The sequence below is a fragment of the Blennius ocellaris genome (assembly GCF_963422515.1).
Source record: "Blennius ocellaris genome assembly, chromosome: 9".
Classification (NCBI taxonomy): Eukaryota; Metazoa; Chordata; class Actinopteri; order Blenniiformes; family Blenniidae; genus Blennius; species Blennius ocellaris.
The window spans coordinates 8302400-8324899 of NC_137658.1; the positions used below are offsets into that span (position 1 = coordinate 8302400).

General features: G+C 40.2%; 2 protein-coding genes across 2 annotated transcripts in view; one reads left to right on the top strand and one right to left on the bottom strand.

Moving 5' to 3' along the window:
- kcnip1a (Kv channel interacting protein 1 a) overlaps window positions 1-13287 on the top strand; it is a gene marked incomplete at its 3' end in the record, with an annotated part of 15764 nt that extends 2477 nt beyond the window's left edge. Inside the window, exons 2-8 of the mRNA XM_080501845.1 lie at window positions 9789-9913; window positions 10942-11011; window positions 11106-11176; window positions 11441-11548; window positions 11657-11761; window positions 12157-12219; window positions 13240-13287. Of these exons, the coding sequence (XP_080357971.1) occupies window positions 9789-9913; window positions 10942-11011; window positions 11106-11176; window positions 11441-11548; window positions 11657-11761; window positions 12157-12219; window positions 13240-13287 (590 nt within the window). The remainder of the gene's footprint in view (window positions 1-9788; window positions 9914-10941; window positions 11012-11105; window positions 11177-11440; window positions 11549-11656; window positions 11762-12156; window positions 12220-13239) is intronic.
- Window positions 13288-15986: 2699 nt separating this feature from the next.
- On the bottom strand, window positions 15987-18292 carry tlx3a (T cell leukemia homeobox 3a; the record flags this gene model as incomplete). Its single annotated transcript, XM_080501816.1, has 3 exons — window positions 15987-16170; window positions 16771-17008; window positions 17866-18292. 3 exons carry the CDS (start codon window positions 18290-18292, stop codon window positions 15987-15989), a joined length of 849 nt encoding a protein of 282 aa, XP_080357942.1.
- Between the last annotated feature and the right edge of the window lie 4208 nt (window positions 18293-22500).

Below are 22500 nucleotides of genomic sequence, written 5' to 3' on the forward strand. Positions count from 1 at the left end.
CTGCTCTTCCTCTTTGCTTTCTTTTTGCTCTTCTCTGCCTCCCTCTCTATCACACAACTGCTTCTTCTTGTTTACTCCCCCCCCCCTTTCCTTTCACCCCACGGTGTTTGTTTCCCCAGTTTCTGCCTCCCACTCCTTTTTCCATGCTTGTTTCTTTTCATCTGACTTCCCTACAATTTTCCCAGCCACACACTGTCGCCACCTTTACAATCCTCATCTCCAAAGCTCTCCTTGCTCTCTTTTATGCTCCTATTCTTCCTCTCATTTACTCGCTTTCTCCATCACCCACACTCCCATTAGCTGGTGTGAGTGCTTATTAAGTCATCTCGACATCCTCATCCCTTGGTATCCAGCAGTGTGTGTGTGTGTGTGTGTGTGTGTGTGTGTGTGTGTGTGTGTGTGTGTGTGTGTGTGTGTGTGTGTGTGTGTGTGTGTGTGTGTGTGTGTGTGTGTGTGTGTGTGTGTGTGTGTGTGTTTCCTGCGCATTCTCAGTCTAGACATGTATTTACTCAGAAATCAATATTGGTACGCTGCTATGAGTATCTAAATGAGCTCTATTCAACTCAACCTTCCCAAACATAATCAACAGTGGCACACAAATATGTGAGGAAATGACATGAGGCTGGCGTGCGTGTGTGTGCGTGTGCGTGGGTGCGTTCGTGTATGTGTGACACTACCACTACATTATATACACGTAATGCTGCAGACGCCCTTGAGCACTCCGTTCCTCCTTCTCAAGCCGAGGGCCAACGAGCGCAAAGAAATGCGTGGGAAAGCAGGAGAAGTTTGAATTGTTTATGCACATGGTTGCTTTGATATTCTGCTCATCAATGATTTGCTCATGTTTGTCTTGTCAGTCGGCGTGGGACTGAGTGTGGAAGTTGAGTGTTCAATGAACCACCGAGGGCCAGTGAGGAATCGCCCCTGCGTCCACTGACTGTGGAGAAACAATGCGTCTCAGGACGAGAGCTTGAACTCATCTGTAAAACGTGATTATGTGCCTCGCCATCGAATGGTTTACGCCAAATAAGACTGTTGCAGCTGAAAGGAGTTTTCAAGGGCCTTCCTCTAAACCTTGTGGAAGCTCGTGACCGTCACTTTCTTGGAGAGTTCATTTCACTATTAGGGAGTCCGGTGAGAGCAACCCCTCTCCATCGCCGCCGGGACTGCAGATTAGGCTAATTCAGATTATGCAAATGCCGTACTCTCTGGCAGGGATTACAGGACACGAGGAGGAGGAAACGAGAAAGAGAGTGGTGGACCGAGAAGAGAGTTCGGCAGAGGGAGAGATAAGAAAAGGAGAAGGAAGGTTCAGTTACAGAGAAGAAAGGAGGAGATAGAGGAAAAATAGGGCAAGAATTAAAAAAAACCAGAGGAAGCACACAGGATGTGTGTGTCTTGATAGAAGAGGTATTTTTTTTGTGACAGCTTCTGGCTTGGGAGACTGACAGGCAGTCTTTCTTTGCTGACAGTTCAGGCTTCCCCTTAAACCTCCAAACAAGCACTGAGAGAAAAGGGTCCGGCCTTTCAGTCACTGTCAGGCTTCGCAGCTCATAACAGCCTCTGTAACGGATAGAAGCTCCTCTGATGGCTTTTTAGGTTGGATTATTTTAGGTTTACACTGAGGTTTCTGAACCCACTATGTTTGCAGATTCAGTTTGCATGAATCATGCAAGTGTTTTTTTTTTTTTTAGAGTCCACCTGTTTTGTAAAAAGTTTTTGATAGCACAGAGGTTCTATGAAAACTCTGTTATATGCTGACCCAGTTGCATCTCGTCTCCTTAATGAGAGGATGCTGCAATAAAAAAAAAAAAGAATTAGCCACAAAAGCTGGTATACACTAACGCTGCAGTCAAATTGAGGTGATTGGAAATAATGATGAAAACATATGAGAACAGATCAACAGATTTTCCACTGACGAACTTCTGTATAATGAATACCAAAGCACCGCTAATACTATGGTGATATTGATCATGGGATTAATACCTTGAGTGGAAAAGGTATTTTCGTGTTGGAAAGCTCCAGTATCTGCTAATGCTAAGCGTGGTTACATAAAAAAAAAAAAAACCACAAACGTGAGAAATTCAGCACATTAAGGTGGATTTTGAACACATAAAACATCTTGAATTACATGATTATCTGAAGTTATTTTTTGTAGAAGCTTTCAGGGAAATTTAGTTTGTCATGATTGTATGTGATCAAAAACTGAAAGAAAGTGTATTCTGTACTATATTTGTCACAATGGATTCATGATTGTTCAATGAAACTCACTGGGCCTAAAAACTGTTTGATTCATCTGCACTGGAAAATAAGCAAAAAGACGAAGGTCACAGTTAACACTAAATAGTAAGTACGGATTAATGAATTATTTGTGTTTTGGTTCTTTATAAAAGGAAGAAAAAACTTAACTCTGATGATTTTAGGATGATACTGCAGAAACATTTTTCCCAGATCATAAATCCTTCATTATTCAGTGAGAGTGTTGGAGCAAAGCTTTAATGTTTTACTTTATGGTTTCTTAAATGGTCATGCAGGAGAAATGTGCTGGAAAAAGTCAGATTCACTGAAATGAGAAGTGAAAACGGAGTGGTTCATATGTTTACTTTTTGCGATTGACTTTCTCACTTGTGGTCGGGTGTTTTTTTTTTCAGTACTTCAGTTTCTCCCCCACGACTCAGAAATATGCATGTGTGGTTGATTAGTGAGACTCAATCTTCTCGTAGGGGTGAACGTGAGGTTGTCCGGTGCTGGTCACTTGTTTGTTAGTTTGACAAAGTGGTATTTAAGATCAAAAAGAACGTTTGAAAAACCTTGAAATCAGTGAATTGAAATGATGCGCTCGCTGTTTCAAACCAGACTTTACGAATAAAATGATCAAGTAGCACATACTGCTGTATTTCAATTTCGTTTTAAAGCCAAATCCTGTACTCAATATGTCCGACTGACTTATATTTAAGAGAAACATTCAGTGCTTCAATGTGGAATCACCCTTAATAGGATGTGCTGTTTCTAAGCAGGGACTTCCCCACTGTGTGTGGGTGGCGGTGTGATATAAACACAGATGGCAAACACATGCTAATGGACAACAATTGTTGGCTTGTCAGTTCTGTTAGCTTTGTTATATTGATTGGTTTACGTTAGTAACAGGTGAAGGAAGCTTTGCAGCATTAAAGATGACCTGACTGACGGTAAAGCAATTTTTTTTTTAAATGCCAGGAGGGAAATTAGGTTTGAGAGAAACAGAAACATGTAATATATGTTTGGATGACGTTCGGAATGTGACATGCTCATTTCAAAGAGTGTGTTCAATGAGATTCCTGGCTTATTTAATCAGCTCATTGCTGATTAGTGTGCATATTTTATGTCAGTTTAATTCATGCTCATTTATGAATTTCTCTTTGCATGAATTATTTTCATCTTGCTTCAACATTTGAAATGCATCTGGATAAAATCTTAAAACACTGCGAGTTAAGTTTAAATCTTATTTATTCAACATTTAGCTGCTATATCTCAGCTGATGTTGTGTGAATGGCATGTTACAACCTGGACCTGATCCATCACTGTGCTCAATACTTATCAGTCTAATTAAGTATCAGCTGATAATGCAAAGTTGTTCATATCCTTTTTCATTGATTTATCCTGTGCACTTGCGATCAATATGCTGAATGGTGCCACCAGTGCCTGTTTGCTCAGCTGACCTCCCCATGGAGCCGTGCTCTTGGATATGAAACATGTTGTCGCCACCATGAAAGCTGTTGGGAAAAGATTAAGAGGAGAAAACATATAAAGCAGCTCCAATTCTGTCAGGTTTGGAAGTAGATGTGGAAAAGAAAGCGACAGCAGTTACATGTTCAGTGGTAGAAGTGTGAAATATATTTGAAAAAGGCAATCCTTTGGTCGAATGAACAAGCCTTAGCTGGATTTGTTACACTTGATGATCGGCCATTTTCATGTTGAAAACCCGGGCATTTATTTAGTCTACTAATAAAACATTTGAATTGTGCTGCACTCTCACAAGCAACTACACGGCTGTAAGACCTTTATATTATCTTCCACACCAACCCACCCATCCAGGTTAGATTGATTATCAAACACAGTATGAAAAAGAACTTTCCTTAAAAAAAAATGCATTAGTTCAATGCCAAATCGTAATTGTTTTGGTTTATAGTGTTTTACATCTTAACTGTTTACAGTCCAGCTTTATATGCCCATGTATGAATGAATGAACCAACCTGCTATAATCCTAATATATTGCTCCATGCTGTTGCCTTGTTACACTGTTGATGGTCCGACCACTGTGAAAGTCAGCATCAAATTTCAACAAGCCATTAGGTAGTGGAATGATCCATTGATCGATTCAGCTGTCCCCAGATAGACTCCTAAATTAAATTAGCATTAGTTGTGCTTTAAAAAGCTATTATTTAAAATGATGTATGAAAAAAATTGTTTCGTTTTCAAGGCTGCAGAGAGCTTTGTGTTCCTCATCCCCAATGTAATCTTAAATGAGGAAACCCAATTCAGACTCAGTTAGAAACAATCATCAAAGACAAAGCCGGCTAATATGAATCCAAAATATTATTTTAGTCCGCAGTAGCAAACTTGTTTTTGTAGCAGACAAGTAAAGTATAAAATGTTCAATATTCTATTGTTAATTATTGTGATAATACTGATGCTAATGTTAAGCTCATGTTGTAGTCCAGAATTACGCCACCAGATTGTGTTGTGGTTTTTTGTGATCATTTAAAGGGTAATTATATGGGAGGAACTATAACTCTTGAGCACCTCATTACAACTATTCTGGACTATCCAGCTGTCTCACTTCAGCCCCTGAGGCTAGGCAGGCTGGGCAGCTGACTGTGTTGTGTTTACAAGTTGTTTTCCGTTCACTTTACAGAATCAGAAGAAAAAAAAATCTCCCACACATAGCAAACCAAGTCTTAGGGTCAAACGGTCTCGTTTTCATTGTCAACCATTTTCAAGGTGTTTGCAATGGTAACCTGGGAGGTGGATGTGGGTAAGGAAACAACATGGGAGAAATAGAATTAGTCAAAAATTGCAGCTCATTTTGGATTCCACACACATTGTGTTCAAATGGTGCTGGATCATCAATTAACCTATACACATTTTGAATACAATATAAAAATGCAATACCATGATTACCTCAATACATCTTGGATAATAGCAACAACAATAATAAAACCATATACCAACTTTCTTTTAATATTCTGTGGTTGATTTCTCCCAAAACTATTCAAACAACATATTTGAAGAACACATTTGTTGTGAATCATCAATTGTGGGCATTTTCATTGTCCGTATCCATGGAGAACATCAAAGCAATAATAATTAACACTCTGAAGCAGCTCATTGTTCATGGCTTGAATAAACACAATATACTCTATGCTTAATCATCCACATGGAGTGCTGTTAATACTAACAAGCATCTTTTCAAATGTGTGGAAAATTGAATTAAATGCGACTCCTGCTTCTAAAATTAATTTTGCTCAGCGCTGCTACTTTACCTCCAGAAGAGTAAATAAAGCAAACTTGCAATTGACAACTCTGTGGGAAACCTCCTGCTATGGCAGAGCCCCCTGCAGTCTGCAAGTCAGCACTTCAGTCTGCAAATCACAGCTCTTTTCTGCATTCACACTATTGACTACTAAAGAAAAGCCAGTCTTTGGTGTGACCAATAGCACATTAATGAATAAATATCCCTTTAGAATGTGTGATTTTCAGTGTATTTTAGCTTGCTCGTGTTAAAAGACACTATTTAATTAAGAAATCAAATGAGTCAAATCCCTCTGAGTTAAAAGTGAGTTTTCTACCAAACATATATAATAAAAGCGGTCTCACGTCTTCATTAGCAGAGCTGACACATGGTGGCCTCTTTGTTTGTGTCTGCTGCCCCCAGCTGGTATATATAGGTTACAGCAGGTGATAATCAGCAGTTCCTTGTCCTCAAACCTCACTGCAATATTTAGTTAACAGAAAGTCCACAAGGCAAATGAGGATGGGTCTTGTTGTCTCACCAGGGGTGTTCATCACGGATTGCTGATATTGTGGAGTAAGCCATACGAAAGGACTCCAGGCATGTGTGAGCCAGGAAAGTCACTTTGTGTTAAATTAAGCCTTCTGTCGCAGAGGGATGACTGTGTGTCATGGTGTCAATGATTAATCAAGCACTGATCTGCTCATAAACACACACACACACACACACACACACACACACACACACACACACACACACACACACACACACACACACACACACACACACACACACACACACACACACACACACACACACACACACACACACACGAAGGTGAGTTTATCATTGTAACAGTGCTTTCAGGTTGGAGCTCCAACTTAAAGCTCCCGAAAGACTGAAGGGCAAAATGACTGTAACAAACAGTGTCGAGCAGAGAGAGAGAGAGAGAGAGAGAGAGAGAGAGAGAGAGAGAGAGAGAGAGAGATGCCCACAGGGAGTGGAGAGACAGGGGGATAAAAAGACAGAGATAGAGAGAAGCAGGTGAGTACTGATCTCACAGTAGGAGAGGGCCAGATGAAGGGAAACTTCTAACAATGAGAGAGAGAGACAGAGAGAGAGAGAACTGTATAGAAGAAAAGTATCCAATCGCATGTCGTAAAAAGCTGCAGTGAGTTCTTTTTAAAAAAAAGTTTTGAGTACATAGCACAGGAATCAAAACCACGGCTAAAGACTGGAGGAGAAAAGTTGTAGACCTCAAGTTGAGGAAAGAAAGAATTAAAGAAGGGATCAAAATGGAAAGGGAGGAGCAAAGTGAGAACAGCCTACATGCTATAGTCATCATCCTGCTGTGCTGTGGGGCCGTTAAGCTGCTGCACCTGCTGGGAGTCATCACTGTGGAGGGTGAGTCATTATGAACGCTACCGTTCAGATCCAACTCAGGCAAGTGAAAACAAAAAAAAAACGTGATATTGTTTTATTAATGTGTGGATTTTGGATAACTGGAACTCATATTTTATTCAGAAAACAAAAGGAGAACCAAAAATATAAATAATTAACAAACAGTGAATAAATATAAACAGTGAGATGCTCCTGGCTGTTTACTTGTCAGATTTCTTTTAACTAACTTGCATGAACGCTTTGATTTGTCCACTGATAGCAATACTGCTGCAATACTCGTTGCTTCAGCCAGTGTGTGATGCCACACAGGGCAGAAAACAGAGCCAGTCTTACAGCTGTATTGCACAAACCTTAGGTAATAATGGAGGTTTTTAAGCATGTGATAATTTAGTTTGTTGTTTTAATGGCTAATTTACTACTCAGTGCTGTTCATTGAGTTGTTTTGTCCCTGAAAAGACAAAGCAGCTAAACAAACCAGTGAATTGTATTCACTAGTTATGCAAAACCTCTTTAATTTCCTCATAATCACATATTAATGTTGCATAATTGCTGATGTTGCTGCTAACACTTAATTGAATTACCACCGTGTAACCATTCAGCACAAGAAGACAGTGAGGAAACTTCATTTGAAGTGCTTTTTAATTAATCAGCAGCTCAGTATTTCTCAGCGTATGTGTGGAAAACACACCTGAATACTAACTAATGTTAATTTTGTACACTTGGGAGTCCCTTGCCATTGATTCACTCCAGTCCGATCTGTTTATACAGGCCAACATTTGCACATTTGCTTGGAACGGCTTCACAATCTGTGAGAAGTGAGACAGAGTTTCTCCTCAGACCTCAGAATAATTGTTCTCTTTGTCATTGGTGTTTGTCTCTATATCTTCATAATGCAGAACTTATACTGCTCTGAATATCACATTTTTGTTGTGGCTTTTCCATAACAGTTTTTTCTTTTTTAAGGATTATGATGTATTTTATCGAGCTTTTGTGGCATTTTCATTATCTCGAGGTAGATAAATGTAACTCCCCTTGAACAGGACACTTAACCCACAGCCTAATGTGAGGCTGACAAAGTTTGATGTGACCTTCATCGGCTGTGTGAGTGTGTCGTGTGCTTGCATACGTGTGTGTGTTAAACAGTGTGAGGGCAGAGGGATAAGGACCTATATGAGGACGGACGACTTTGCAAGTTATACAAAGTCATAAAGGTGCATTGCTCCCATAACGTAGGAATTTAATGAGTTCCTGCTGCCATGCAATAATATAATATAATATAATATAATATAATATAATGTAATATAGGTGACAATCAAAGAGTTAGATTCCGTCAGAGTGTCACTTGCTTCAGCGTTACAAAGCACCTGAAGTGTCATGAGGTGTAACAGCATAACAAGCAGGTTGAAATGGAAATTACACATGAAGTACAAACAATAGCTACTGAAACCGAAAAGGTCAGATGGATAACCGTCGACCGAGGGCTAATTCAGCAGAGAGATGAAGGGGTCTTTGCGTCACGCTGTGAAATGCTGACCCAGGACCTACAATTCATTGAGAGAACACAGTTGAAGGGTCACTGGTGTACAGAAGCGTTGCAGAACATTAATGGCTCAGCCACACAGATAAAATAATATCTGTTTCAGAAATATTCATGTTTGAAAATCCAGGTTGCCGAGGACAAAGTGAACCCCACACACAATGGCACTCCATTAGAGCTGAAAGGAAGCGATTCTAAATGCAGATACAGGAGTTTGAAGCAGAAACTCGGAAGATGTTAAGACAGGAGGTCTGCAGCATTTCCTTTTTTTTTTTTAGGCAATCCGGGTGGACTTTAAGGAAAGAAGATTGAAAATCTATATAGAAAGATAGAAAACCAACTTAGAATTCAAATAGATGTTTATCTTGATTGATCCACCCAGGTACATTAAAATCGAACATGCTTGGTAAATGTCAACTAAATTGTGAACTCGCTCCTAACATACAGACTTTGTTTGCACACAAACCCCGAATCATTAAAACAATAAGCCCTGGATGACATATATGAAAAAGGCCAAATTGTATCCAGGATCATGTTCGATTGTACAGGTGTACCTAATAAAGTGGCCATGATGCTCCTCGTCTTCCAGTTTAACCAGAAGAATAAAGGGTTGCATTAGATTAATATAATACCATCAATTTATGAAAATGATAATGAGACTCTTAAATGTGGCTCAATCATTACGCTGAAAAGATTGTGATTAAACATAAAATCTTGTTATTCAAATGCAAGATTTTATAAATCTTTTTACTGGTCCAGCTTTTTTACTACTATACATTATGACCACTTTATCATATTCTGAATTTTCTTCTCTACTTATATTAAATTATGCACACTTAGAACAGTATGCATAATTATCCAACTGAAGATTGCTTCTGGGAACTTGTGCGCTCGTACAAATGTGCAGATGAGTGAGAGAGAGAGAGAGAGAGAGAGAGAGAGAGAGAGAGAGACAGAGAGAGAGAGAGAGAGAGATCGTCCTGATTTTGAACCGTCATGTTCACCTATAGGCTGTGTGCGTGTGTGCGTGTGTGTGTCAGAGTCAGTGGTGTGTCCTCTCTCTCCTCCCCCCCAGCGAGGAGAGTAATGAGTTGTTAATGATCGGGCCGCTGAGAGGAGAAGCGGAGCTGTTAAACTGACCTCCACAGCTCTGCACCTCCATCTTTCATCCTCCCCGCCTCTCGGTCTTGGTGTGTAATTTAGACTCGGTTATACGCGAGTTAATTTCCCCGCAATTATGTGTAATTTCTTCTCCTCTTCACAAAAGCCAACTTTTGTTTTCTACGGCCGTGCTGTAATTACAAATTTGTGTGAGGCGATGCAGTTTTATGTTCTCTTCTTTTGTTTTCGCCCCTGCAGACAAAGCTGACGATGACTTGGAGATGACCATGGTGTGCCATCGACCCGAGGGCCTCGACCAGCTTGAGGCTCTGACCAACTTCAACAAAAGGGAGCTTCAAGTTCTTTATCGAGGATTCAAGAATGTGAGTGACAGTAGTACCAGAGCCAAGAGAGGAAAAACACATACACATACTTAAAAATAAAATACAACAAGGACTGATATATCATCTCCTGATTGGAAGGATTTCTCATGAATACTTTCCTTATCCTGCAATGTATCTACTGCATTTATAGTTTTGGCACTTTGTCATTCTCTCTCTAGATTTTTGTAACATCAGGATTCAAAGTCAGATATATGATGGAGGGCAGAAGCTCTGGGAGCGATTAATTATGACTCACACTCACAACAACAACAACAATCTCCTCAAAGTTCCTCTCATCCAGATGGATCAAGTTTTAGCCATAACATTGACTGTGTATTTTAACAGTAAAAGTGGTGCTTTTACAGTATAAAGGAATATATCTGTGGCTTTTGTTCCAGTGGTATGAAGTGATGGTATCACTCACTCGCTTCTTAGAACAATAGAAATGTTCAGAAGGTTTAAAAAAAAACTTTCTGAAAATATGTATATTTGGCAGAGGGCTTTTTAAGACATACCATCTTTATTTGTAACAATACTAATGTTTATTTTCATACTTCATTTGCATATTGGAGTAGTGGTTATCACTCTCAAGCCTGAGGAAGAATGTCCAGGGGTCAAAACCAGGTTTTAACAGGGGGATCGCCCTGTCCAAAGATTACATGTTCTTACAGTGTTTGCATGAGTTTATTTTCCAAAGCCCAAAAACATGCATCTGAGGGCAATTATGGACCCTTTATAGGCTATATGTTTGATATTGAGGATGTCTGATTGTCTCTCTGTGTTTGACATGTGAAGGCCCAGTGACACAGTCGTCCAAGTGTTTCACTGTAATTGCACATCCCTGAATTACTGAATTAGACAATATCACACATAAGCAACAACACTTACATCAGTTTTGACTGTTGGTTGCGTCACATTAAAGTTCACGTCAACTTCATGCGTTGTTATTGCCCTCAGACTCCAACGACTTGTTCTAGAGGTTATATTGTGTTGGTTTGTCCTATTTCTGTGTCCCTCTCTCTTTCCAGGAGTGTCCAAGTGGGGTTGTTAATGAGGATACCTTCAAGCAAATATACTCCCAGTTCTTTCCACATGGAGGTAGGAAAGTATGTGTTGTGGTATGTGTATACCCAACTTTGCCTCTGGACATTTCTTTGAACAAATCTTTTTTTTTTTTTTTCTCCTCCAACAGATGCCAGCACTTATGCACACTTCCTGTTTAATGCATTTGACACAGGAAATACAGGATCCATAAAGTTTGAGGTATATTTTAGCCTCATATTTTATGCATGTCTGCTCACTGAGAAACTGTGAAAAAGGTGTGAAGCTGTGTTTCTTCTCAGATGATCAGCATAATATGAACAGACATTAAAAGAAAGACAACAGTATGAATAAAAATATCATAGTGAGCCCATAGAATACCTCAACGTCGATACTAGGAGCAGCCTTCACGTTGACTTCTTACCTCAGTCAGTGTATTGAGGATGTCATCCTCCTTTATTCAGTATGAGGTTTTCTCTTCTTCAGGACTTTGTCACCGCTCTGTCCATCCTGCTGAGGGGCTCCATCACAGAGAAGCTCCAGTGGACCTTTAACCTCTATGATATCAACAGAGACGGATACATCAACAAAGAAGTTTGTGTTTCTGCCTCGATCTTACTATTTCCCACTTTTAATCAGTAATCCTCTGCAATTCTTTAAAAAAAAAATGGTGCCTCTTTTTTTTTCTGCTCCATTTCTCAGGAGATGACGGACATCGTCAGAGCAATATATGACATGATGGGCAAATACACGTACCCTGTGTTAAAAACGGACGCTCCCAAACAGCACGTGGAGGCCTTTTTTCAGGTACAAAGGCCTGATTCCTTTATTTATGTCTAATCAAGCCCAACCACATAAACACAGATGAGAAACTAAATATAGATGAGTTAATGCTACATACATCACACATTCAGATACTGTTCCTGCACCTCAGGAGCACATAAAAAACAAAAACAAAAATCAACAAAAAAAACCACAACTTAATTTAACAGATGAAAAGCCGCTGCAGCCATAAAGTTGCCTGAGGATTAATAGATTCCATGACATTTCTATAACTAACATTCCCATGGGATTCTTGCAAATTCGACACTCACTTTAGTAAAGTGTGTCTATTTTAGATATTTGTTCAGAAACCGCATTTCTGTGTTAAAATCTGACTCTTGACATAACAAGCTTGACGTCAGACGTGCCTCTGTCTACAGAAAATGGACAAAAACAGAGACGGTGTGGTCACTCTCGATGAATTCCTCCTGTCCTGTCAAGAGGTACTTTGTTCTTATTTCATTTTCAGAATGTATGTAACTTTCATGTTTTGATGTGGTGCAGCAGAAAAGCGGGAGGTTTGCAGAATGCCACAAGATAAAAATTATTATTACCTTATTAGATATGACTTTCCATGGTGCATATCTGCACGCCACAGCGAATTATGTGATTTGCACATTTCACTTATGTTGTATTTCGTTTCTGGTGGTTTTCTGGCAGTCGGATTCAAAACAGTGAACTTCTCCACTTATGAGATCACTTTCATCGCCTTTAAGAAACCACTGCTAGAACGTAGCAGGCATAACTGTTGTCACTCAGAATCCTTGTACAATTGAAAAAAAAAAAAAAAAAACCCTAATTAAATCAATTGTGTTTTCAAAGGCTCCCACTTTTACAGTTCTCACTGCATAAACCATGAATCAGGATACTTTAAAAAATATATATTCTATTCACTATCAGTGTATGTTTACTGAATGAGCATTATGAGTGTTTTATGGGCTTTGGCTGCCCCCTTGTGGCCAGTAAATGAATTTAAAAAATAATTTTTGGACGAGGGTTATTCTCACAGTACACTCCTTAACCATTTATGGGACGCTCATTGAAATACATAGTGATTGTTAATTTGAACCCAATGTTGATGCTATAGGACATTATATACGTTTTTTTTTTTAAATATATTTTATAAAATCATTCTTGATAATCATTATCCATCCATTTTTTTTTTTTTTACTAACCTGACCTCAATCACACATATTGTATCAAATATATCTTGAAATGTTGTCTAAATGAGATAACTATAACATATTGCCACTGGCAGTACTTGTAAACCTATAGAACCTTTGATCTAATTAGACTTTTACGTTTTCAAGTGAACGTCTCCATAGTGTTAACAGCCTGGGACTGTATGCAGTGCACACCGCAGATATTGAAACTTGTGTTGTGTTTCTGCCGTCATTTTCTACAGGTCACAAAATTCGACCGCTTGCTTGATAAACGGTTAATTTACCTTCTTCTCTGCACAGGATGAAAACATCATGAGGTCTCTACAGCTCTTTGAAAATGTCATCTAGACAACAAACACGGGGGGAGATGTTGCATCTGACAAAAGCACAGCACAAGGAAAGACGACGAAGAAGAAGTAGACGAAGGACGGCGTGAACAAGTTTCTGCAACAAGAAAAAAAAAATGAAAAAGGAAGCGCTTCACATGTGAATGAAAGAAAAAGGAAGCGTGACACTGGGGGTGGCAGTGGGCCACTGAACCATATGGAGGGCATCTTACTGTAACAAATCAATGGCGACGAACCACCGCTGTTTTTTGGAAAAATGTCCTCTCGACTTCATTTAACCTTTCTGTAACCATTTACCTCGTCTACATTTCCACTGCATTTTGCCGATGTTCCAGTATCTTGGACTGTGTGTAAATACTGCTCCCCTCCAACGTTTTGTCAAATAACTCTCTATATTACGTAAATTGTTCTCGAGCGGGACAGATGTTGCTGAAAGCAGCTTCGCAATGACACCAAACAAGTGCACACTTTGCTCATCGGAGGCTTCAATAATAGCTGTTTTCATTACGAACTTCTGTGTCAATACAAGAAATATGAGCAATATTGTGACGCATGCAAACAGAGGCCTTTAAGCATATTTACTGTATATGTCCCATAAAAAAGAAAAAGAAATCAAATCTTGGTGGCAATATACTCTACTTTTCGCAGGAGTGTTAAATTTTCCAGGTCTGACAGACACTTCATCTTCTTCAGACGTCGTGTAAATTCAGACTTGGGCCTGCACAAGGTCAGCAGAGGTGAACGTAAATCCAGATGCCTCACGACAGTTTTACGTCTCGGTACAGTTTGCAACCGTGTCCAAAAAGCCTTCTGAAGTCCTGCTCCGTGTTCCAGTGGTGTTCATCGGTGTTTGAATGTTGTATCGACTTGACTGTAGATATTTAACCGTTTGTGTTTTGTGGTTTCTTCTTACTGTCCGACATCGCTCACGTCTGTCTTGTGTTTTTCGATTCGGACTTCCTGTCTATCTGTCTTTCCGTCTGATTGGATCTCACTCTGTAAATTATTCTCCCCGACATCTTTGACTAGAATCCAGAGGTTTACTGGCACACGGACGGAGAGCAATACAGAGATGTGCACGTGTTTGTGTCTGTGTCGTCCTGGTGTTAAAGGTCCTGTTTCCTTCAGAGTGTCATTTATTAGTTTCATTTTGAGAACACGACAGTCAATCCAGCCGAAGTGACCGTGTTTTTTTGGGGTTTTTTTTGCCCAAGAGAGAGTTTAGTCTTCGACTGTGTGCGTTACAAATGTCGATCGAGAGTGACCACGCAGCTGTACACTGTGAGGCAGCGAGGCGGGAGGCGGGCCAGAGAGAATAAGACAGGAGATGAGTGTGAAGACCTTTTTCACTGATTCTGGAGGAACGGAAGCCATGTTTCAACCAAGAGCCATCGTGAAAGAGAAAGCAGAAAACACAGATTTAGAAGGGATTTACTGTCACACCCGCTCACTGTGCTACCAAGAGTGTCATTAAAGTGGCTGAGTGTGCTCTATAGCTCCTCTGAAAACATACCCTGACACACCTTCAAATAGACTGACAGACAGGACAGATAGACAGGCATACAGACAGACACTTACAACTGTCAGAATGAAATAATGTGTGTATTGAAATATTGTATAAAATCATTATATTTATCAATAAACTTTTCAGAAATAAAATCAACTCAAGTCTGCTTCTTTTTTTTTTTCTTCTCCCAACTTTGTCGCTTCATTTTTTTCTTCTTCACCTTGATATTAGAGAACAGTTTGTTAAAACCTTAAAATAATTTCTATGGCACGTCGTAAAGAGCAAAAACAAAAAGGTCACAAGAACAGTTTATACTGTTATTTACACATATACAAATAACGTACAAAAAAGAGATGTGCACTTGTGCCTCAATCAAAATGGACACAGGCTACAAATGAAGCATGACAATGTGCATATGTAAGAACTCCACCACCGTCAATGAGCATGCATCACTGTCCTCTATCCCTTAGCCTGATTCACATTTCCTTCAACACTCCCCTGTAATGATGATATCTACACTCTTACTGCACACAACAGTATTTTTTTTTTAACTGCACTGTAACACTGTTGTTGTGGCCAAGGTGATACATTGTACCTGTGTACATGTGCATTTTAAAATGAGAGGAGCTGAAGTTTCAAGCACCAGTGAATCAGATATATGTAAAGTTTGTGATTGAACAGAGCAGACTTTGTCAAATCTCATCAACATTTACTGCACGTTTCTCTATTTGTGTTGGATGTTGAAGTCCTTCGAGTCAGGGTGGGCACAGTTTGTTTCAGATTGAAGAGAAGGTTGCGTTAAGAGAAAACGCCTTCAGTAACGTGAATTTTCTGTCTCTAGATAATTTAGGACCTCTTCCAAGTCAGTACACACAATCCCCCTTCCCATCTTACTCTAATAAAAAGAATAAGATGACGCACAAGAGGGTAATCATATGTAGGACAAGACAATCAATGAAAACTCCTCCTGTTCGCAGAGCTGCAAACTATTGTCCAGCAAAGTCTCTGATTCGGGACAGGAGTCACTCACCATCACTTTAGGTCCTGTTTTACAAACATCCAGTCAAATGTGTGTGAGTTTTTTTTTTTTCTCTTTCCCTCCCCCATCCAGAGCGACAACACAAATCCCACGCTCCAATATTTTATTTTATCCAGCCGGGGTAGAGCTGGGGAACGGATGGGGAGGTCTGTCTCTATTCCCGTTCCTCGGCCCAGGGTTGGAGGTTCTGCAGCGCGTACAGGGAGGAGTTGTGGGCGCACAGAGGATCCGACGCGGCGGATTCGCTGAGGGACTTCTGGAGGGCGGACTGCTGCAGCTGCAGGATGAGACGATTGGCCTGCTGACGCTCCGCCTCTCGCTCCTCGGCTGTCTGTCTCCTGGAGGAAAACATACAAACACACAAAAAAAGATGGATTAAAAAAAATAGATTAATGATAAAGATGATAAAATAAAAGAAGGGCGAAAAAGAATGAACATTTGTGAAATTTCTCAAAGAATATATAAAATAGTGACGAGTTCTTGGAATTAAAAAAAAAAGGTCATATAGTGTTTTGGGAAGAGATTTAATTAACCTTAGACTTTAAATTTACAAAAAATATATATATAGTTGATTATTTAAAATGAGTCATAATGGGTTGATCTGTAGATTTTAAAATACAAATTGTAATTTGAGATACAACTATACTAAATGTAATGTTTTCATTAAATTCTTAAATCATCAGCTCTGCTTTTCTTTCGGATCTTTTTAATGTTAGAGATACTTTTCAGAGATTTACATTTTTTATTTTTCTTATTTATTGTAGTTCCGTGTCATCCTCAATTACCAGGAAATTACGCACGGGGTCAAAGAGGAAATACAATACAACTTTCTTTGAAAAGGATGTTGTTCTTTCTGTAACACAGTAAGTGTTTGGGTTATAATGTGGCCACATTGTAAGTGAGTGTTGACGGTTTCAATCAGGACATTTCAAACCCACCTCCACTTGGTCCTGCGGTTCTGAAACCAGGTTTTGACCTGTGCGTCTGTCATCTTCAGACTCTTGGCCAGAGCCGCCCGCTCGGCGCTGGCCAGGTACTTCTGCCGGTGGAAACGTTTCTCCAGCTCGCAGATCTGCACCCTGGAGAAGGAGGTGCGGGGTTTTTTCCGCTTCGGAGGCGTCCGGTTCTGGTACGGGTGTCCTATCCGCCGCGTCACGGCGAACGGCACCAGAGCTGCTGCGGAGAGCGGAGACAAGGACGCACCGGTAAGTTGGAAATCTGAAGGTTTACACAGCACCGAACACACTAATTCACTCCTCATTGTGTTTGGAAATTCAAGGCCATATATCAAGCGTATCGTCCTGTTTGACAATATTTCTCTACTTAGACTATTTAGTCGTTATGTGAGAAATTTGTTGTTTTATTTACTGTGGATGAAAGCATTTGACACGAAAGTATTTAAACGCGGATATTTCGATTAGCCTTGGTTGGTTAGACTAAAAAGGATCATGTCTCCGCGGATGAAAGAGCAGACGGAAGGCCTTTGACATAATTAATATACTATTTTGTATTAAAATATATAAATTAAATTACATGGAACAGTTATGAAACTCATATTTTGTAATTGAGGTAAATACTAGAATATATTAATAGTATATTGAGTGCATCTTTTTACAGCTCAGTTGTCTGATTTAAAAAAAAAGTCATATCTGAACTTGTGGATCAATAATATCCTAGGTAATTTTCAGATTAACATTACATTTGGGGCAATAGCTTGTTTCTGTGTGGTTTATTGAAGTATAAGAGTGTGCTTATTCTGGGTGTGTTTTTTCTTATTCACCCGGTGTGTCATTAAATATTTAGTTCAATAAATACAAGATGAATCATCCACGTGGACACAGGCATTTTAATACGTAATAATTATTTGAATAAAGTTGAAGGATGCTGCACCATTGTGCATTAAAGTTATTAATTAGGAACGATATTAATTGACTGTAAAGAGAAACAAATAAATATGCACAAGTGTGTTTGCACTTTTTCCACACTATGAAATATTAATAAGGGGAAAGTCTGGGGTTTAACAGCCGGCCTACCTGATATTCTGTCCTTGGCGAACCTGTTTCCAATCCAAGGGAAGCACAGACCTCCAAACCCCGGAACGGCGCTCTGAACGGGGGCCGCGGGCCCCGGGGCAGCGACAGGTCTGTGGGCTGGGACTCGAATCACCCCCCGACTGCCCAAACTCCTGCTTTCTCCGTATGAACCTGACGCCTCCACCGGAGGCATTATTCCGGAGAGGGAGATCGACAGCGCGGTGTACGAGGGCGCGTTGGCCCCAGTCGGGCTTCCTAAACTGTAATAGCCGTCCCCGCTGCTCACATCCGATCCAGTCTGTCTCCCGGCCGTGCGCCCGCTCTCCGGCTCCGTCCCGGCTCCCAGAATCTGGTCGATGCCGAAGCTGATGGGCTCATGATGGGCCGGTTTCGGGGGAGGGCTCGGCGCGCTTGGTGCTTGTTCCATCCCTCCGCTGTGGCGCAAAAAGGACGAGGAAACTGAACGTGAAGCTTTCAGACGGACTCACAGTCTGGTCAAACTGTACCAAAAGTCATCATCAGGGGTCTTTCCATCGCCGTCCAGCCGTTTGCCCCAAATCCAGCGCGCCCTTGCGTCTACCAGGCCCCTTTCAGAGGACTGGGTCCTCTCTACTGGCTGTGGTGAAAGTTTGATGGGCGTTTGGAGAGATGTGACGCTCTGTCCTCCTCTCAGCGCGTCAAAACGCTCAGTCTAGCAGCTCCGTCCTCCTCCATCCCTCTCCACCTTTCATTGGCTGGCACGGGGATGACTGATTGAATGTCAGTGGGGGTAGGCCCACGATTTGGCACAATAATCAAGATTCCCCATACCCACGGACCTCGGCGTGTTATAGATATGGTAAGATATGGTATATTCATGCCGTGCGAGTGCGTCAGTATTTCATTTGGCGTGTCAAGTAATTCTAATAGAGAGTTAGGGGCAAGCCATAACTCCATGAAAATTTAAACGACATGTTGGAAAAAAAAGAAAATCGAGCCAGTGAGGGACACCAATGTTCTCCGCTTTTTGAGGGTGAATTTGAGCTTTTCTATCTGATTTAGGCTCCCCAAATGTCTAAAACCATATATTCAGGTTTTTTTTTAACCGAATCTTATGAAAAGGAAAACTAAAAAAAACAAAACAAAAAAAGACAACTTTTTAAATACTTAAGTGGCCTATTGAGATTTGATGCTTTATTTTATTCCCGTTGTTCGACATTAATTAGGCTTTGGATCATTTTTCTGTGCGTGTCACTTCAGTCTTTATCATTTGAGACATGCAAAATTAAATGTGCAGGGATGATGTGTTCACATGAAAACGGATTGAAGTTCATGATGGAAACTAGCGGCAGTGGATATATAATGAAAGAGACATCAAAAGAAAAGAAGTATCAGTCTCAATATACACCTCCTTAAATTTAAACCCCTCTCTTCGTCTACGTCCTATAACCAAATGGGAGAGTTATTTTTATATTCATATATCCTCTTGCACTGTGGCTTGTAATGTTCAGCTGTTTAATATGTCCGACTTATAAGTGGAAGCAAAAAAAAAAAAAAAACGAATTTCTCACTGTTCATGGGCCCAATGCGTCAAAGTTAAAACTAATCTCAACACCTTTAACTAAATGAGCGATTCTCGTGTCTGTGGACGGTTTAAAGGGATTGATATTGTGTTAGTTTTAATTTTAAACCCTTATCTCCAAATTACAGTCCAATCTTTATTCACATTTTTTTCTTATTAAAATAGGAAATTATTCTGAGGATATAAAAACTGTTATGAACCAACACTAACTGCAAAAAAAAGTGCGTAATTACGCAAATCCATTTCATGACGTGACACCAACCACGTTCCACTTTAAAATAATAATTAACAAAAGGACATCAGCCTTCTTGAACACTGGCAGAATCACCAGCACCTATTGAGCTTGGCAAAGCATTACGTGGCCTTATTTGTTCCTGGTAGCCAGTGCCACATTAAATGACCTGACAAGGGAAAGCCACGGGCTACTTCAGATAAAGTGTCCGGGCTTTGGAAGCTGCTAACCGCTCAGATTCTGTGTAACAGGCGCCCAAAGTGACCGGATAATCTCATTTCCGCGAACTTGTCTCATGGACAGACAAATGCGCATCGAGTTTGGATGCGGCAGGTGGCTTTTTAAGCGATCGCATTACACAGCTTTAACAAACTAGTGACCAGTATATTCATTCACTGACAATGCGAGTTATACTTGTAGGATTTTCCTCAACATTTTAATTAAACACAATTTTATTTAATCTATTGCAACATTTTCATATTTTAGCTGGATTGTAAAATATTATGTTTATCGTACGAGTTTTGCTTTGTTTTGGGGGACTAATTTAGGGACATTTCTTATGTTTCTGACAGTCATTTCGTGTTTTCGCATTTACAGTGAGTTATTTATATAGGTGAAGCTTAAACTTCACGTGAATTCATATAACTGTTATTAGTGTAAATGGGTGAGCTTCTGTGTGTAAGGTCACAAGTGACACAATCACATAGAATGCAAAGGGTTTGTAATATATATTTCATTATGAATCCTTTCTCTTCCTTTACAATAAAGTATTATGAAGCAATAAGAGATGGGACAAGGCCCGAGGTGTTTGTTTGGCAATATGGACAGACTCGGAGTGTTGGCTGCTTCAGCCCGCCATATGCGAGCACACCGGTGGCTTTTGATGGGGGAGAATTGGTCTGTTATAGCTGTCATCATTTCAGACGTTTTTATGTTTCTCTCGATGACATTTGAGAGAGAGAAAAAAAAAAACATTTTATAGAAATTTGAATATAATTGATGTAATTCACCTTCTTTTCATTGTACGGACACTTTTGTCATATGAGTCACACCTGGATCGTAGTAATTAATGAATAACAGCATCGTGAAAATTAATAATAAGTGTATTTTTGCCTGCCTGCACCGCAGAGTGAAGACAGTCCCAAAGCAGGAGGGGTCCCAGTGGCTGCGGGTGTTATTGTTTGTAATCTGGTGTAATCCAGTGATTATGACACATTATCTCTGACCTACCGGGATAACACTGTGACACCGGTTATCCAAAATCACACGCAGCTCACTTCCTGTCAGCTCTTTGTGAATTTATTGAAGTGAGCTTTGGACATTTCCATTGCCTCTGTGAAAAAGGTGAAGAAATAAAGACACCGAGAGTCCGTTTCAAAATGAACCCTCGGGTCATCAGGTTTGGACCAGGAACATTTTAGGTGCAGTTTTCTGAAGGAACCTTACACCCAGCTTTAACAATTACGCAGCACATCAATCCTCTTTTCTTTTTTTTTTTTTCCTTTTTTTTCCCACAGGCAATTTAAAAGCTGACACCCTGATTCCAAAAGTCCAAAAAGAAACGACAACAAAAGAGTGAAAGAGTGCGATTTGTTTGAGAAATTACCACTTGATCTGCATAATCGGGGGGTCTGGGCTGCAGCTCGGTACCCGGGGGCTGCGTTTTTATTGCGCGTCTCTTCGCCGTTATCAATTTCAGCAGCGCGCCTGACTTTTTAAAAGGGGGACGAGGCCGGCTGCCTCTGAATAATGAATGACACGCTTTTATATTGTCGCTAAAGTGCCCGTGATGTTACAATATGAAAAGGCAGCGGTAAGTAATAGTGCATTTAAAGGGGATGTAGTGTATTATTATGATGTAAAAGAGAAGGAGAGAGGCGGTGGAGAGAGGGAGATGAGTGGAGAGCAGAACCCAGAGAAAGAGAGAGAGAGAGATTGTTTTATTACAATAAGAGGAGATGAGTTTGCCTCGCAGCGAAATGGGGACCAGTTAATGAAACTTTACCGCAGCTAACGATTTCCCCTCCCTCGCTTTAAAAAGCCGCCCTTATGAAATATTTAAACTATTTAATATAGGTGGTATTAAGCTGAAAGACACTGGCATTGGCCATCTGACAACATTTACAAGGCTGTGGATTTTTTTTTTTTTTTTTTAAAGTTGGGTAAACAAAGCTTTATGGCCAGCTTTTCCTTTCAACCCACATGCAACCAACATCATGTAGTAAATCACGCTTACATTGAGTGCAATATGGTAAAAAATGTGTTTCACTGTCTGGTGACTCGATTTAGTCTAATTTACACTTTTCTTCATAGCCAGGCCATGCATCTTCTCTCAGCGATACAACAGTTATGCATCCATATAAGCCTGTCTTGTGTACAGCAGGAGGGATTGCCTAGTATGGCCCCAGTGTGGGGGGATAGTGTTTCATATTGACATGCTCTCTGGGATTGTTGGATGAGAAGAGAGCAATGGGATCCCCCAACAGGGACCAGGACAGGGCCGTGATCATCATCCCTGGGCTGCCACTGGAGCACTGCTCTGTAGCCACTACTGTGTGGACACAATTAATCCACCAGACAGTTAAAAGGCAGATAAACCATGTAAAATGTCACTGTAAATGTCACTTTCTCAGCTTGGTAGATATTAAAGGATTTTAATGACCACATATAAAACTTTAATCCCAAAAGGGTTTTCTTTATTGGAAAAAAAAGAAGATTTGTTAAATTTCTTCAAAACACAAGTGGCAGTGAACATTTTGCTCTTCAGTTCGTATGACAGATGACTATTAAAAAAAAATGTTTGAGTGTTTGATGTATTATGTTTAACAGTGCCAAGCCGAGC